The 16,309-nt window shown below is 42.3% G+C and overlaps 1 protein-coding gene across 1 annotated transcript in view; it reads right to left on the reverse strand.

Annotated features, from left to right (window-relative positions):
* NUDCD1 (NudC domain containing 1) overlaps positions 1 to 15,202 on the reverse strand; it is a 51,732-nt gene extending 36,530 nt beyond the window's left edge. Inside the window, exons 1-3 of the mRNA XM_079984347.1 lie at positions 15,021 to 15,202; positions 8,064 to 8,218; positions 2,703 to 2,888 (exon numbers count right to left, since the gene is read on the reverse strand). Coding sequence (XP_079840473.1) covers positions 2,703 to 2,888; positions 8,064 to 8,218; positions 15,021 to 15,138 — 459 coding nt within the window. The 5' untranslated portion in view covers positions 15,139 to 15,202. The remainder of the gene's footprint in view (positions 1 to 2,702; positions 2,889 to 8,063; positions 8,219 to 15,020) is intronic.
* Positions 15,203 to 16,309: the final 1,107 nt, after the last annotated feature.

The raw sequence follows: 16,309 nt of genomic DNA on the forward strand, positions 1-16,309 counted from the left end.
CATGAGCTTGGTTTGCAAACTAGCAAGCTTTCCCCCACAACATAAAGTACAGTGAAAATATATGCCGTTAAGTTGAAAAAGCATTACAAGCAAGTCTCCTTCCATCAGCTTTCTCTTTAAACAGTCCCCAATGATAAGCAGCATTAATAACTTAGATATCCTGTGCACTGAAAGAGATTTCAGACCTTGGAAAGTCTGAATATAAGCTTTTGTGTCACATACCTTTTATAGGATGTACAGATATCATACCATAGCTGTGCTATTATCTTAGAACCAGGAATTGTTTTCTTTTTTTTTAATGAACAAGGCAAAAGTCATACAATCCCTGCCTACTGTAGTTACCCCATACATGATTCTGAAATTAATTTGCATAACGTTTTATTATTGGTAACCAGCTGCTGTCAGAGTTGGGTGAAGTGAAGGGAAATGGGGATGGATTATCTGAAAGAGGCTCAGTCCATGCCTGAAATACCGATTGCCCAGACAGAGAAGCCAGTTGGAAGTTGCTGCTTTTTATGACCAGGTGGGACACTATTGGCTCTTTTGTTATCAGATTACTGATGACTGGGTAGCTTTAGTGCTGGGTATTCTTTTGAAGCATTTCACCTGCTCAGTAAGATACGTTTCCAATACGTTTGTGTAAGTAGGTGAGTTTATGTACATCACCATTTAATTTACATTTCAACCCCTCCATTTTCAAAACAGGTACAATAATGACTTGACTACAGTAGTGCTGTTGTTAATGAACCAACATACACAAAGTGCTTTGAACCCTCAAAGCAGGACACAGATGACATGTTCTGCTGCTACTGTGTCTTTCAAAAGGAAGCAATGGGGAGAAACAATCTCTATGCTGCATTATTCTCTCTCAAAAACAATTCAGATAGTCAATTTAGGATGCTTGGAAATAAAGCAAGCAAAGTGGATTCTTCAATGCTCAATGAAACCACTTATGGTATAAAGCTAGGATTAGTGCCCATCTAAACGCTATTAATGTTAATATGGAATCCAAAAATTTCTTCCACGGTTTATATTACTACTTAATTCTCCTGATGAATTATGGTTGCAGATCTATGACTTGCAAACAAAATCAAATTTCACATTTCAAGTATCAACAAAATCACAGAGCGACTATGAAAGGCACACTTCGAAGGCAGCAACATCCCCATGAGACACTTTAGAAAGATGCATACTTCTCATACGCCTTTTCACTTAATGTGCTTATATTTGCCTGACTTCACTTCAAATGTACTTTTACTATAATTACCTTGACTTGGTAACACTGAATGTAATGGGAGAAGCCATAGAGTACAACACAGGACTACTGTGTCATAGGCAGCACCTAGCCGAGTCCCCATAAGCTCAGGCTGCGGGGCATAGAAAGGTCTTAAACAGGTAATCATAGTAAACAAATGACTTGGAATGAAGCAGCTTCAGACATTAAGAAGACCATAGCTTCAGCACTTGGCATTTCTACATCTGTTTTCAAATTCACTTAAGAACTATCAGCAGGAGAGATTCATCTGAGTAACTTTGACTGCTTTCTGGATGTGCTATCCAGATGTGAAGTTAGACCCCAGGCTACACATACAGCATGGCAACAAAATGCAAGGGTGAAGAAAATTTGGCTGACTTTGGTAGCCAGTCAAAAGGTGTGCTGGCCATCTATCCTACGGGGTCCTGATTATAGCATGACACCTCCAACTAGAGGTATCTGAAGTGCTTACAAAGTCCAGCAAGACTGTAGAGGTGAGCCCCACCCTCCCCTGTGCTTTCAAGCTTGGGACATGCTGAGAGAAAAGGTTTTGTCCCTGCTTGCCTACATCTCACTGCTCTCTGAACTTTAGTGAGGCTCAGTACAAGATCAAGGGGATCACTTTTCTCTGAGGCTTAGAATAAAACTTTTTTTTTTAAATGTACTTGCCATTAGATGCCTGTCCAAATGACACCACCACATTTGGAGGCAGTATACCCAAGTATCAGAAACTAGGATGGCACCACAATGGGTACCTGCTGCCTTCATGCCTGCTTGTAAGCTTCATAGAGATCTCTGTGTGGCAACTATTTAAAACCAAATACTGAACTTTTCAAGTAATCCTGCAAGACGTTTCTCACTCTCTCATACAGTGGTACCTCTGGTTATGAACTGAATCTGTTCTGGGGGTCCGTTCGTAACTGGAAACTGTTCATAATATGAGGCGCTATTAGTGTGCCTCTCATTGCGTGCGTGCCTCTGACACGCGATTTCCACTCACATCCTGGGGCAAAGTTTGCAACCGGGAGTGGCTACTTCCGGGTTATCGGAGCTCACTCATAACCCATAGCGTGCGCAACCAGAGGCGTTCGCACCCAGAGGTACCACTGTACTTTCTCAGTGTCTCTTCCGCAATTCCCTGTTCTACAGTCAAAATTCACCTTCTCTGCCATACATTCTCCTCTCCAGCTGGCAGTTTCCTAGACTGCTCTTGTACATGTTAAGTAAGGTAGCATGGCTTGGATACCATATAACCCTGACTGGCAAGTGTTCTTGCACAAATGAATAATGATCCAAGTTAAGGTTCTGGAGACCTGAAGACCTTCAAGATGCAATAAGAGGGGAAAGAGCTGGTTTACACAGGAAGAGCAGGAGGCAGTAACTTCTAGCTTTGCTTAAGCACATTCAACCATCTGGAAATAGAAAAGCTAGGCTTTACAATACTTACTTCCCACTTTTCACATGAGCCATCGCCACGTTTTCCTGTTCGAATCAGATACAGCCTTCCTGTTCCATCTGAAAGCGTAACCCAGGTGGAAGATGTGAAGTGTACAGATGCACAAAGGCGATTATCACAAGCTATCAAGTCTGCAGGAAGCCTGAATACTTCTCTGGGCTTTTTTAAGGCAGTGTCCTGTAAGTAGGAAACAAGAACAGAGTTGAAATTAGACTAACGACAATCAAACCTTGATGAACAAATGTTGATGGCAAATGTTTGCTTTTGGCCTAACATATTTTATCAGCAAATAGTTTGGAATACAAAGGGAAGAGACACCTCATTCTTATCTCAGGATAACAAACTGCCACCATCCCCTTATTAGAAGGATGACATATGAACTGAGCCCTAGAGAAATTCATACCAGAAGAGCGAATATTAAGAAAAACCTACAGCTGGTACATGGCAATAATAATTTTGAAGATCCAGTTAATCACGTAAAAAAAGTTTCAGTGTTATTTGACTCTGTGTAGGTTTAAAGAGATAGATATATCCAAATACGACAGACAAGTGTTGGAAAGGTAACACAAGGCATATTTCATGCATATTTTCTCACGGCACACACATGTATGACCTTTCTGGAAGGGGGTGTTAAATGATATTCAAATATATCCAGGTATAATATTCTTCTGGTCCCAAAGAAGATTTTGTTGGATTACATAAAGGTTATGATAGAAGCAACAGTTCTAGAGATAAGTAACTTACTTGCAATTGCATGCGTTAGTATTGCCATGTAATACTAATTTCACAATTTCCAACAATTTTGCAATGGCTGGAAAAAAATATATGGCATATAGCTTGGTTGGTACAATTGCCTTTTTATTCTAATAAGATACATTCATCATATATATATCTTTGCCGTGGAAATTGAGTTGCTTACTAATTGCCATTACACATAATTTTATTAATTTACTAGTGTTATTAAATCATCCCTGCTATTATGAATCACTATTTTCATGACTTAACAAGTTACATAAATTATACACTTATTAAAAACATAAAGAATGTAAAAGATCCAGACTGCAGTTATCTGCTAAATCGTGAAAAGGCTTCAGCTTCCCTAGATTAGAAGCAGGTTGGCAACTGGCAGCCCATGGAACAAAGTCAGCCTGCAAATTACTGACTATGGGGCAATTCCTTTGGGAACAAAGGCAGTTGCTTAGTTTATACCATGTTATACCACTGCTCTATCTCGCTCAGGATTGGCTGCACTGATTGGCAGCAGTTCTCCAAGGTTTCAGGCAGGGATCTGTCCCAACCCTAAATAGAGATGCTGTGGATTGAATTTGCATGCACTCTTACCACTGAACCACATTCTGACTGCAAGTGCTTGTCCTGTGCACAATATATATCTTTTGGCAGAGGGAAGAGGTCATGCCAGCTTGAAAGCTACAAATACGTTGAGTAACATGCGGCGCCTATCTATTCAGTTTAGGGAGTTATGGAAGAGCTTGGTATTATCTTCTACTTTTTCTTTTTGCAAGCCTTGTAAGCAAAATCTTGTAATGCTTTTATTGTTAAAATGAGAGTCAGTTTATAAATATCTTAAAACAAGATGAATCTGAAGATGGCATGCTTAGAGAAAACATTTTCACTGGAAGAAGTTTGACTATTTTGTTACAGTTAGCAACACTACTTATATCTGAATGCAGTGTGGGTTAGCACAGTGTGGGTGTGGCAGTACTTGTGTGGCTTCCTAGTGCAAAGGACACTGCTGCCAGTAACCAAGAGGGAGAGAGGCAAAGCGGTGGGGATGCAGTGGTGCGGGTGCAGTGGCAGAGTCAATCCAATGTGGTGCCACTGCACCTTCCAACCTGCCTGCTGCCTTGCCTCTCCTGGTTACCAGAAGCATCTGCAATGTTTGGAAGCTAGGAAAGCAAGGCTACTCATCTCTCAACTGCTACTGTTTGGATGAATCTCTTTTTCCTTAGTCATTAAAAAAATGTATACGTATAAAGAAAAAGATGATATTGTGTTTGCACTAAGGCAACATTTAAAGAGTATACAAAGAAAGTCAAAACAATTCTAGCACACTCTTCAGATACATAGTGTAGACTAAGATATAAACGGGTGTTTTTATGCAGTTTTGAGCAAACAGGCTTTGCTATAAACTGAGTGTTAAAAATTGTTGTCTCAACATGGTAAAAATATCAATATATGAATTTTCAGTTCTGTTTTAGCCATCAAGAGGAAAAGGGTTGTTACCTTCATGCTCTGCTTCCTAGAAGTATTTGGCTGACCACAGCAAGAAATTGAAAGCTAGACTGGATGGATCTTGAATCCAGTAGGGCTCTTAGGTTCTTACCAAAGCAAAATGCAGTGTGTGTGTGTATTCAGTTTTGTGAATTATTCTTATTTTAAAAATACATACCCTGCTTTCCCATACACAAAGGGATTGCTCAAAGTGGCTCGGAACAGTAATGCAAGCATGGAGCAAATCAAACAAAAAACTGCAGAAACCCCAGGAATATACAGAACAGCACTCAAGACCCAACACATTATAAGCACAACGGAATTGAAGGCTTGCATTCAAAAAGGAATATTTTGAATTGCCAGTACAACACAAAATGATGGGTAAACTAATGTAACCCTGTGAGGCAGGGATTTCCACGTATTGGAGCAACCAGCGAAAGCTTTCTTGCATGCTACCACTTGCCTTAGAAGGAAATGGCACACACGAGAGAAGCACAACTGTGGATCTTAAAGGATAGGCAGATGCACCTAAGAGAGACCAGCTGTTCAAGTACTTTGGTCCCAAGCCATTTAGGTAATAACTAGCACCTTGTATTGCACTTGGGAATGGACTGGAAGAATAGGCTGCATAGGCTTCGCTCCTAATGTTCTTGGACATGAATGATAAAACGAGATGCTTCAGATGCCCTCTCCGTTACAGATGGGACTAAGATGATTTGTTCCCAGACAACCTATACTCTCGCCTAAATATCAAGTTCCCTCTTGAAGTCAGCTTCCATTTTTCAGGGACCAAAAAAGTCTTTCAACATCATGGTCTCCAAGGTAACAGCTCTTCAAAAGTTAGCATTTAGTATGAGCACAGTGTTTCCCACACAGAATGACACCATGACCTGCTTGCTGGAAACAGTTTGCAGATAACTCTGGGGCAGCACCTCACCCAGAGCTGCAATTTCTAAGGATATGGCAGAAATGAGGAAGGGAAAGCTCATCCCATCACGACCACCATAATTGTTTGGAAGGAAAGGAAAAGAAGTAACTTTGCTTTCAGAGTGGAGAAAGATATTTGTGTGTGTGTGTGTGTGTGTGTGTGTGTGTGTGTGTGTGAAAACTGTTTTTACGGCAATCTTTTTTTTTTTATTAAAAAAACAATACTTCCAAAAGGTTCAGAGAAACATCGTGTTTTATACTTCTCTGTACATTTCTATAACAAATTCTGAGTAAGAAGTGTGACAAGTTTGTTTCCTCAATTATTTATTGAGGCAGGGGCACATTTCTCAGCAAACAAGTCACAAAAGCACATTATCCATCTCTCACAATCCTTAAGGGTGGAAACAATTATTTCCATCTTTGTCTTACTTCTTAACCACACTATTTTGAAAGTTATATAGTACTACAGTGGTACCTCGGGTTACATATGCTTCTGGTTACATACGCTTCAGGTTACAGACTCTGCTAACCCAGAAATATTACCTTGGGTTAAGAACTTTGCTTCAAGATGAGAACAGAAAGCGTGCAGCGGCAGCACAGTGGCAGCAAGAGGCCCCATTAGCTAAAGCGGAGCTTCAGGTTAAGAACAGTTTCAGGTTAAGAACGGACCTCTGGAATGAATTAAGTACTTAATCCGAGGTACCACTGTATTGCAATATTATTCAACAGACTGTAGTCAAATATTCTGCTGACTGGTTCATTCAAGCAGGAAGTTCAGCAACCTTCACTCCACTGCCTCTTTAACCTTGCTTCCCCATTGTCCCATTGTCCTACAGAATACCTTTATTTGCCCATTTTCTGTCAAATGCATTACCCCAAACCCGTTGCTTGAGTTTCCTTGCTGTTCCGCACCGCTTTCCACTAACCTCTGCCTCCCCCATCCATCCTTCCTGCTCATATCAGCCTACTACGTATTCTGTTTTTGGCCATGCCTCCTTAGTTTCTCAGTTCCCATCCACCATGTCTGCCCAGCAATCCTGCCTCTTTCCTAATAGTACGTTGTACTCAGATCTTTATAAACAATGGCAGCACTTTCTGCGAAGGTGTTCTCCGTTCCAGACAACTGCCTTCCAAGCTTGGCCAGGGATAGCTACAGAGGCTTGCCTTTCTTTGTAAAACCCAAAGCATTCTCTTATCTGAATCACTGCCTTTGAGAAGAATCAGGATATTTCACAAATAAGTGTGTGCGCCGGCTCTCTGGAAGGGATCACAAATAAAGCTTCTGGAAGCAAAATCATTTCAGTATGCAGAAACCTAAGCACAGAGTGATGATTAGATGGAAGCACATGTCGTACATCTGCCTTCCGGGACTGTTTGAACAGACATTAGATATGGCAAGATTGTCACACGACCTCATTTAAGCAATTAGTAAGCCTGCAGCTTCAGTTCTAACTTCAAATTTGAAAAAAGAAATGTGCAAAGTATTGCTCTGTGCAACTAACTGAATAGACATAATTAAACTGTGCATAACCCTGTGAGTGCAATTCTTGACTACCTAAGGTGAAATACAGTGCAGTTAATATCGTGCAAATGTGTTGGGTAGCTTAATTAATAGCAATGAATAGTGAAATAGCAACATTATTGGAGAATGTGTAATCTTTATTGGATCACACAATTAATGGAATTGAGAAATGCCCATATTTAAAGTCAAAAGTGCATTTTTTTAAAAAAAATCAATTCTATAGTGTCTGATCTCTTTTAATTACAAATCATAAACACAAAGATGTTTAATGATATTCAAGCATCATAAGTTACTGAAAGAAATATGTTAAAAAGTATGTTTATATTATGAATACTAGTACAGTGGTACCTCGGGTTACATACGCTTCAGGTTACAGACTCCGCTAACCCAGAAATAGTGCTTCAGGTTAAGAACTTTGCTTCAGGATGAGAACTGAAATCATGCTCCGGCGGTGCGGCGGAAGCAGGAGCCCCCATTAGCTAAAGTGGTGCTTCAGGTTAAGAACAGTTTCAGGTTAAGAACGGACCTCCGGAATGAATCAAGTACTTAACCCGAGGTACCACTGTATTTACTTGGTGGCATCTGACTAAGTCATACTCAAAGAAGAACCAGTGAAATCAGTTTGAGGCGATTGACTCAACTTTTTATTTCTTTTTTCATGGCATCCTTACCAGAGTAATGCTTAAATTCATGACTCTTCCAAGTTGATCAACATAATAAACATTATCTTGGTACCAGGGATCCAGGTGTAGATAATTGTACATGCCAAAGGCACGCATGTGATCCAGGGTATACTGATCATCCCGAAGTTTGACTTCTGCTACAGCTGAAAAACAAAACACAAACCCAGAAAATGTAAGATCCTGCATCCATTAAAAACAAAAATCTCAAGTTACATTTAATAGATAATAATTCTTTGGGACATATAATTCAAAATGGTAACTTCATTGAAAAATAGAATTGTCCTTTAAGTCTCTGACTTACTGAATTTAGATGTTTTATTCAAATTATATTATCATCATCATCATCATCATCATCATCAAATATGGTGAAGCAGATCTGATAAAACAACAACAACCCCAGAGTGCCACCTGCTGCCTCTAGCTTAAGTTGTACATATGCAAGAGACAACTTTGTAAAACGGTTTAGGTTCTTTTCCCTATTGTCATCAAAGCTTCACATTTGTTTGGTGTCCCAAAAACGTAGAGAGAAAGTGGCAACAAAGCCATTATCAAGCCTGGCAGACCTTCAAAGTGCTATGACCATGTCATTTCGCATAATATTTTCATGAGGTTTGCAATCATTATGGACAAACACACACACACAAAAAGGAACAGTGAAACTTCCACTGCTAATGTTCTTGGCTATCAGGTCCTGTTTCCCAATACCCAATTTATACATAACTTTTGGTGAACTGCTAGCTGAAATACAAGAAAATTGCATACGGTATTGTGTGATCATCACCATCAGGCAGTAACGGAATGGCCATCTTTTCAGGAATGCTAAATCATGGCATTGTGTTACATTCACAAGCCAAAGGGCTGATGTCCTCCAGCATGGCCACAAGGAGAAGGGAAGCCTTTGTTTCAGCTTCCAACTTACCACAGGTTGTTGCCAACACTAGACAAAGTGTGGTTATTGTTACCTATGATTTTTGAAATGAGCCAACTTAAATTTTGGTTAATGATTCTGACTTATTTTAATAAACTACAGTTTACTAAATGCAGTTCCTTGACTGCACAAAACAAACCATGAGTTGAAAAAAGAAGCAGATGCTTCCAGCATCTTCTTTGAAGCTGCATGTGGAAAGTAAGTTAGAGAGAGAAGATACTATGTTTAAAAAAGTAATTCTACACCACTCATACACACAGCTCTGTTGGAGCATATTTCCTCTATCCAAGTATAGCAGACTCAGTTATTCTGGTTACCCCAAGCTTCCTCTTCAAGTCAGATTCAACAATGAGCCCATAAAGGTCACTAGGTTTATGGGACTAAGGCAGTGACTGCTCTACTTCATATTCTTCACCTGCCATTGAGTCACTGCCCTGGCCCTGGTGTGTAAATAGTTTCATACCATTCTCTGTCTCCTGAACAGGGCAAGCTTTGGGCTACATCTACAATCTATAAACTGCCACAACTCCTTTCCTTAGAAAGCATCAATCAGGTGACCTGCCAGTAACAGGTGTAAGAACCTGGGTGGTCTTCTATAGCCTATGGGCTATTCATTGTGCACCAAGATACCAATATATATATATAAACATTCTCTCTCAATATATAAAACTTCTCTCACCACCATCTTTAAGCAGAAAGCTTTAGAAATGATAGCCAAGGCAACTCTCTGCATTGTACTGCCATCCTGTGGATCAAACCTGCCACAGCTTACAAACACATTTTAAACCAGTGGTTCCCAACCTTTACTCTTCTCCCCACAACCACTTGAAAATTAGGTACTTGATAGACCAATTAAAATGATTTTTCTTTTTGTTGTTTAGCAATCATAATGTGCTGAGCCAGATGCAAAATATGTATCAACTCTCCACTCCTTTCAAGTGGCTTATCAGACTCTTTTCTGCACTGGAGACCTTCCATCGTCTTGCTGCCAGCTGTGGGTTTATTCTTCAGAAAAAGGCAGATCCTCCTCTCCCCATCACTTCAAGCCCCTCTTGCTCACCTTCTGGGTAGACTGCTGTGTTCTAAGAAGGATGGAGCTGCCTCTGCACCCACTGTTCTTCACACACACATAGCTATGCTGCTCTGCAGAGTTGCTACCGTGGACCATCTAGATGAAACTCATGGACCATTGATGGTTCATGAATTACTTTAGGAACCCCTGCTTTAAAGAACAGTTAAAGCTAACTATGGTTTAAAGATGAGCATTCACTGTGTGCTGGTGCATAGGAAGAAAATTGTGGCCACTTAATAGCAGAGGAGCAGCAAAGTTGTGGTTTTCCTTGTGTTACGTCCTAACTCAGACTCATGGTTTGTGTCTTGCCAAACAAACCATGAGCTGTAATGAAGTCCTGTTCTTGGCTTAGCACTTAGCGTCCATGATTTCCTTTGGAGAGAGAAACCATGAACCCACTTGGGAGCTTTTCAACTTTAAAAAATTGCTTATATTTTAAATAACTTACAGTGCAATACTCCCTGCTTATTTGTCTCCCTGCATATTTAACTTATATGCAGAATTCATCATGTGAAAGGCTGAGCTGGATGAATCCCTAAAGGTGAAGGTACCCCTGCCCGTACGAGCCAGTCTTGACAGACTCTGGGGTTGGTGCGCCCATCTCACTCAAGAGGCCGGGGGCCAGCGCTGTCCGGAGACACTTCCGGGTCACGTGGCCAGCGTGACAAAGCTGCATCTGGCGAGCCAGCGCAGCACACGGAAACGCCGTTTACCTTCCCGCCAGTAAGCGGTCCCTATTTATCTACTTGCACCCGGGGGTGCTTTCGAACTGCTAGGTTGGCAGGTGCTGGGACCGAGCAGCGGGAGCGCACCCCGTCGCGGGGATTCGAACCGCCGACCTTCCGATCGGCAAGCCCTAGGCGCTAAGGCTTTTACCCACAGCGCCACCCGCGTCCCTGAATTCATCATGTGAAAGGCTGAGCTGGATGAATCCCTAGCCGGAATTAAGATCGCCGGAAGAAATATCAACAACCTCAGATATGCAGATGACACAACCTTGATGGCAGAAAGTGAGGAGGAATTAAAGAACCTTTTATTGAGGGTGAAAGAGCAGAGCGCAAAATATGGTCTGAAGCTCAACATCAAAAAAACAAAGATCATGGCCACTGGTCCCATCACCTCCTGGCAAATAGAAGGGGAAGAAATGGAGTTAGTGAGAGATTTTACTTTCTTGGGCTCCATGATCACTGCAGATGGTGACAGCAGCCACAAAATTAAAAGACGCCTGCTTCTTGGGAGAAAAGCAATGACAAACCTAGACAGCATCTTAAAAAGTAGAGACATCACCTTGCCAACAAAGGTCTGTATAGTAAAAGCTATGGTTTTCCCAATAGTGATGTATGGAAGTGAAAGATGGACCATAAAGAAGGCTGATCTCCGAAGAATTGATGCTTTTGAATTATGGTGCTGGAGGAGACTCTTGAGAGTCCCATGGACTGCAAGAAGATCAAACCTCTCCATTCTGAAGGAAATTAGCCCTGAGTGCTCACTGGAAGGACAGATCCTGAAGATGAGGCTCCAATACTTTGGCCACCTGATGAGAAGAGAAGACTCCCTGGAAAAGACCCTGATGTTGGGAAAGATGGAGGGCACAAGGAGAAGGGGACGACAAAGGACGAGATGGTTGGATGGTGTTCTCGAAGCTACCAGCATGAGTTTGACCAAACTGCGGGAGGCAGTGAAACACAGGAGTGCCTGGCGTGCTCTGGTCCATGGGGTCACGAAGAGTCGGACATGACTAAACGACAACAACAACAACAACAGTGCAATCCTAAATATGTTTTCTCAGAAGCATTGAGCTCAATCAGATTTACTCTCATATAAGTCAGCAAACAAAACTGCAGCCTAAGGATGCAAATAGTAAGCAGACTTAGTTAGGAAATAAGACCAACTAAGCAACTAAACAACAACAAAGCACGGTGGGACTAGCTTCTGAGTAAACGTGTGCAGGATCAGTCTATTTTATTTTTTAAAAAAGTGTTGCATGGTGAGGTTAAAAGCAAGGCCTGTATATGAAAATGTTGAAGACGTCTACTGACACCAACACCCATTAATCTTAAAGGCCCTTTCTGGCCCTATAATCAAGATCCTCCTATCCCTTGAGCCCCAGAAGTTTTTCTAGCAGCAATCGCCCTGTAAAATCCAGTGAGAAATGTCAGGCATGACCTGTCACCATTGTCTCAGACGGATGGCAAAAACATACCTTGTTAAAAGATTTTCATAAACAACCCCTTATCATCCACCAAACCCCACCCCACCAGTTTATTTCTGATGCTGCTTTAGTTTAGATGGCTATTTTGGAATTATTAATGGTTTCAGTTTTCTACAACAATATTCTGATATAAAGCTTAGTGCTAGACACAGAAATTGCAGTATTTCAATACAGTGGTACCTTGGGTTATATACTTATTTCGTTCTGGAGGTCTGTTCTTAACCTGAAACTCTTCTTAACCTGAAGCACCACTATAGCTAATGGGGCCTCCTGCTGCTGCTGCTGCCGCACCGCTGGAGCACAATTTCTGTTCTCATCCTGAAGCAAAGCTCTTAACCTGAAGCATTATTTCTGGGTAAGCGGAGTCTGTAACGTGAAGCATATGTAACCTGAGGTACCACTGTAGTGTGGCCTTTGGCTAATTGAACAAACTAAAGCTATGGTTTTCCCAGTAGTGATGTATGGAAGTAAGAGCTGAACCATAAGAAGGCTGATCGCCGAAGAATTGATGCTTTTGAATTATGGTGCTGGAAGAGACCCTTGAGAGTCCCATAGACTACAAGAAGATCAAACCTATCCATTCTGAAGGAATCCAGCCCTGAGTGCTCACTGCAAGCACAGATCTTGAAGCTGAGGCTCCAATACTTTGGCCACCTCATGAGAAGAGAAGACTTCCTGGAAAAGACCCTGATGTTGGGAAAGATTGAGGGCACAAGGAGAAGGGGATGACAGAGGACGAGATGGTTGGACAATGTTCTCGAAACTACCAACATGAATTTGACGAAACTTTGGGAGGCAGTGGAAGACAGGAGTGCCTGGCGTGCTCTGGTCTATGGGGTCACGAAGAGTCGGACATGACTAAACAACTAAACAACAACAAAAATGGCCTTTAAACTGTGTGTGGGGCAGGTATTGTTTTGTTTGCTTTTATGTTATGCATGTTTGCATTTTTATTCTGTAAACTTCCCTGTGAGCTTCAGAAGAAGGGTGGCATGCAAATCCAATAAATAAATATTTGGATTTGCCAGTCACTCAACAGTTTTTAACTTCATCCCCACGGGCACACACCACCAGTCTCCTGAGACAGACGGATGCCAACCTAACTGATATATATATGGATTTGCCAGCCACCTTCAGCTTCATTTGAAAGCTAGAGGGGTTATTATTATCCCTATTAAACTACAGTGATAATTATAATAATGAATCCCCACAAACCCCACTCACATGCAAGACGTTTTAGGCTCCAGGCCTGGCAGAGGAAGGGTTTGTAACATTAACTCTTAATCGTCAAGAGTTTATATCACATACCTTCCAACATTACACCAATGGAAAATAGGGGCGTTCCATTCCATAATGATAATTTTACTATTTACACTCCACACATCTGACTGGGTTGGCCCAGCCACTCTGGCAGCTTCCAACACACATAAAAACACATAATTAAACATTAAACTTTTTTGTTTGTTTGTTTTAAAAAACTTCCCTATACAAGATTGCCTTCAGACGGCTCAGGAGTCAGATAACTCCATACCCTCCAACATTTCTTTGATGAAAATAAGGAAACCTAAAGGAAAAGTGGGACATTCTGGGATCAAATCAGAAACCGGGTGGTTTCTCTAAATCAGGGACATCCCTGGAAAATAGGGGCACTTGGAAGGTCTAGGGTAAATATTTAACAGAATTGCAAACAGCAGCTCACTACCTCCACAGAATGTCATGCTGCTTGCAGAGGCACAGAATAAAAATTTAGTACCATGAAAAAAATATGCTTCCAACATATAATATTTTAAAAACTTCCCTATACAGGATTGCCTTCAGATGGCTCGGGGGTTGGATAACTCCATACCCTCCAACATTTCTCCAGTGAAAATAGGGACATCCTAATGAAAAGTGGGAGGGACGCAGGTGGCGCTGTGGGTTAAAGCCTCAGCGCCTAGGGCTTGCCGATCGAAAGGTCGGCGGTTCGAATCCCTGCGGCGGGGTGCGCTCCCGCTGCTCGGTCCCAGCGCCTGCCAACCTAGCAGTTCGAAAGCACCTCCGGGTGCAAGTAGATAAATAGGGACCGCTTACCAGCGGGAAGGTAAACGGCGTTTCCGTGTGCGGCTCTGGCTCGCCAGAGCAGCGATGTCATGCTGGCCACGTGACCCGGAAGTGTCTCCGGACAGCGCTGGCCCCTGGCCTCTTAAGTGAGATGGGCGCACAACCCCAGAGTCTGTCAAGACTGGCCCGTACGGGCAGGGGTACCTTTACCTTTACCTTTAATCCCTGCTTATGGGGGGGGGGGAGGTTGTAGCCCCTGCCTGCCCCTCCTCGTTAAGGGTATCCCATTAAAGGGATCTGGCTAGGGGTACCTTTACCTTTAATGAAAAGTGGGACATTCTGGGATCAAATCAGAAACCGGGATGGCTTCTCTAAATCAGGGACACTTGGAGGATCTGATATCACAGTCTCATAAAATTGTAGTGAAGGGGCCATGAGCTTCATCTAGCCCACCCTATTGCAATGCAGGAACCCCCATAGCTTTTTTAAAAAGAGAAAACTTCCAGTACTTTTTAGCCCGCCTGTCTTACAGGCAATAGTAAAGATAATAAAAAGTAACAAATCATCCCCAATAAACACTGCTATAGTTTCGAAAGGGGGTTCATTTTCCTTCCTCCCCCCGCCCCCCAGGGTGGTGACAGGGAGCACTGAGGCGTCCAGGCCCCTCACGGCTTTCTCCCCCACGGCACTCACGCGAGTCCAGGCCCACTTGGTAACAGGCCAGCGGCTCCAGCGACAACTTGTATCCCTCGAACTTGGGGTCCAAGAGCAGCCGCTTGACGCGAAGGGAGCAATTCGCCGCCGCCTCCATGCCGCCCGGGAACCAATAAAGTTGTTGTTGAAACGGCGAGGCGTCGCGATCGGCCGACGAAGCGCCTCCCGCGGCCGCAAAGGACCCTGGGTACTGAGGCACGCCGGGAGATGTAGTTCAAGAGCGCCCTCTAGGCTCCATGCTGGAGTGGATGACCCTCGGGTACCCAACTCTATGATTGCCGGGGGGAAAGCACGTCTTGCAATCTAATCTTGTGGACCTTGCTCAGAAGTAAACTGCACTTTCGAAGGGTTTTTGGTGTGTTGTTTTTTTTTTTTGCTTCCTAGTGACAAGAGTTGATGAGGTGCCCATTAAGTTTGCTAAACACACTTGCGCGCTTTTCTTACGTATTAATTAACCCTGCTTAGCTTTAGCTAGGCATATTTGCCTGGGAGTGAATTCAGCAAAGATTTAAGAGTCAGAAATCAGGAAGACCAATATTTTAAGAAGGAATGGGGGAAATTTATAACTTACCTTAGACCATTGTAAACAGTTAAAATCGTTAGTAGGATCGGAATTATCACGTGTAGTTGAAGGTTGAATTCTGGACATAACGGAAAAGAGGTAAAGGTTTTGGATTATCATAAAAGATGCGGGAGGAAAGGATTAATAATAGGACCCACAAAGGGGAGGATGGAAGTTCAAGAGATTCCTTGGAATCGTGTTTTTTATTATTTATGTGTGATATATCTCTGTAAAGATTTAATTTGAAAAACCATATATATATACTCAATTCAGTAGGAGGTAATGGATTTGCTCCCATCGAGTGTGCAGCTTTCCTTAGATGCAAATCTTTGCTGATTTCTTTCATTCATATATATATATATATATATATATATCTCCCCCCCTCCCCATTTCCAGATACGGGGGTCGAGAAAGGCTCTTTTTTTCAGATCCAAGTTCCCCAGTGTAAAATCGGGGTGGCTGTAAATTCGCCTGACTTCATATATATATATGAATGAAAGAAATCAGCAAAGATTTGCATCTAAGGAAAGCTGCACACTCGATGGGAGCAAATCCATTACCTCCTACTGAATTGAGTGACACCTAAACTCCCGGGTGAAGTTTCGCAACCTAGACCCCACGAAAACCAGCCTTCCTCCTCCGCCTGCTTTCTATGCCTGCACCAATCTGCATTGAACCCGCGTGGAAGTCTGCGTGGAAAAAACAC

The sequence above is a fragment of the Podarcis cretensis genome, assembly GCF_951804945.1.
Source record: "Podarcis cretensis genome assembly, chromosome: 7".
NCBI lineage: Eukaryota > Metazoa > Chordata > Lepidosauria > Squamata > Lacertidae > Podarcis > Podarcis cretensis.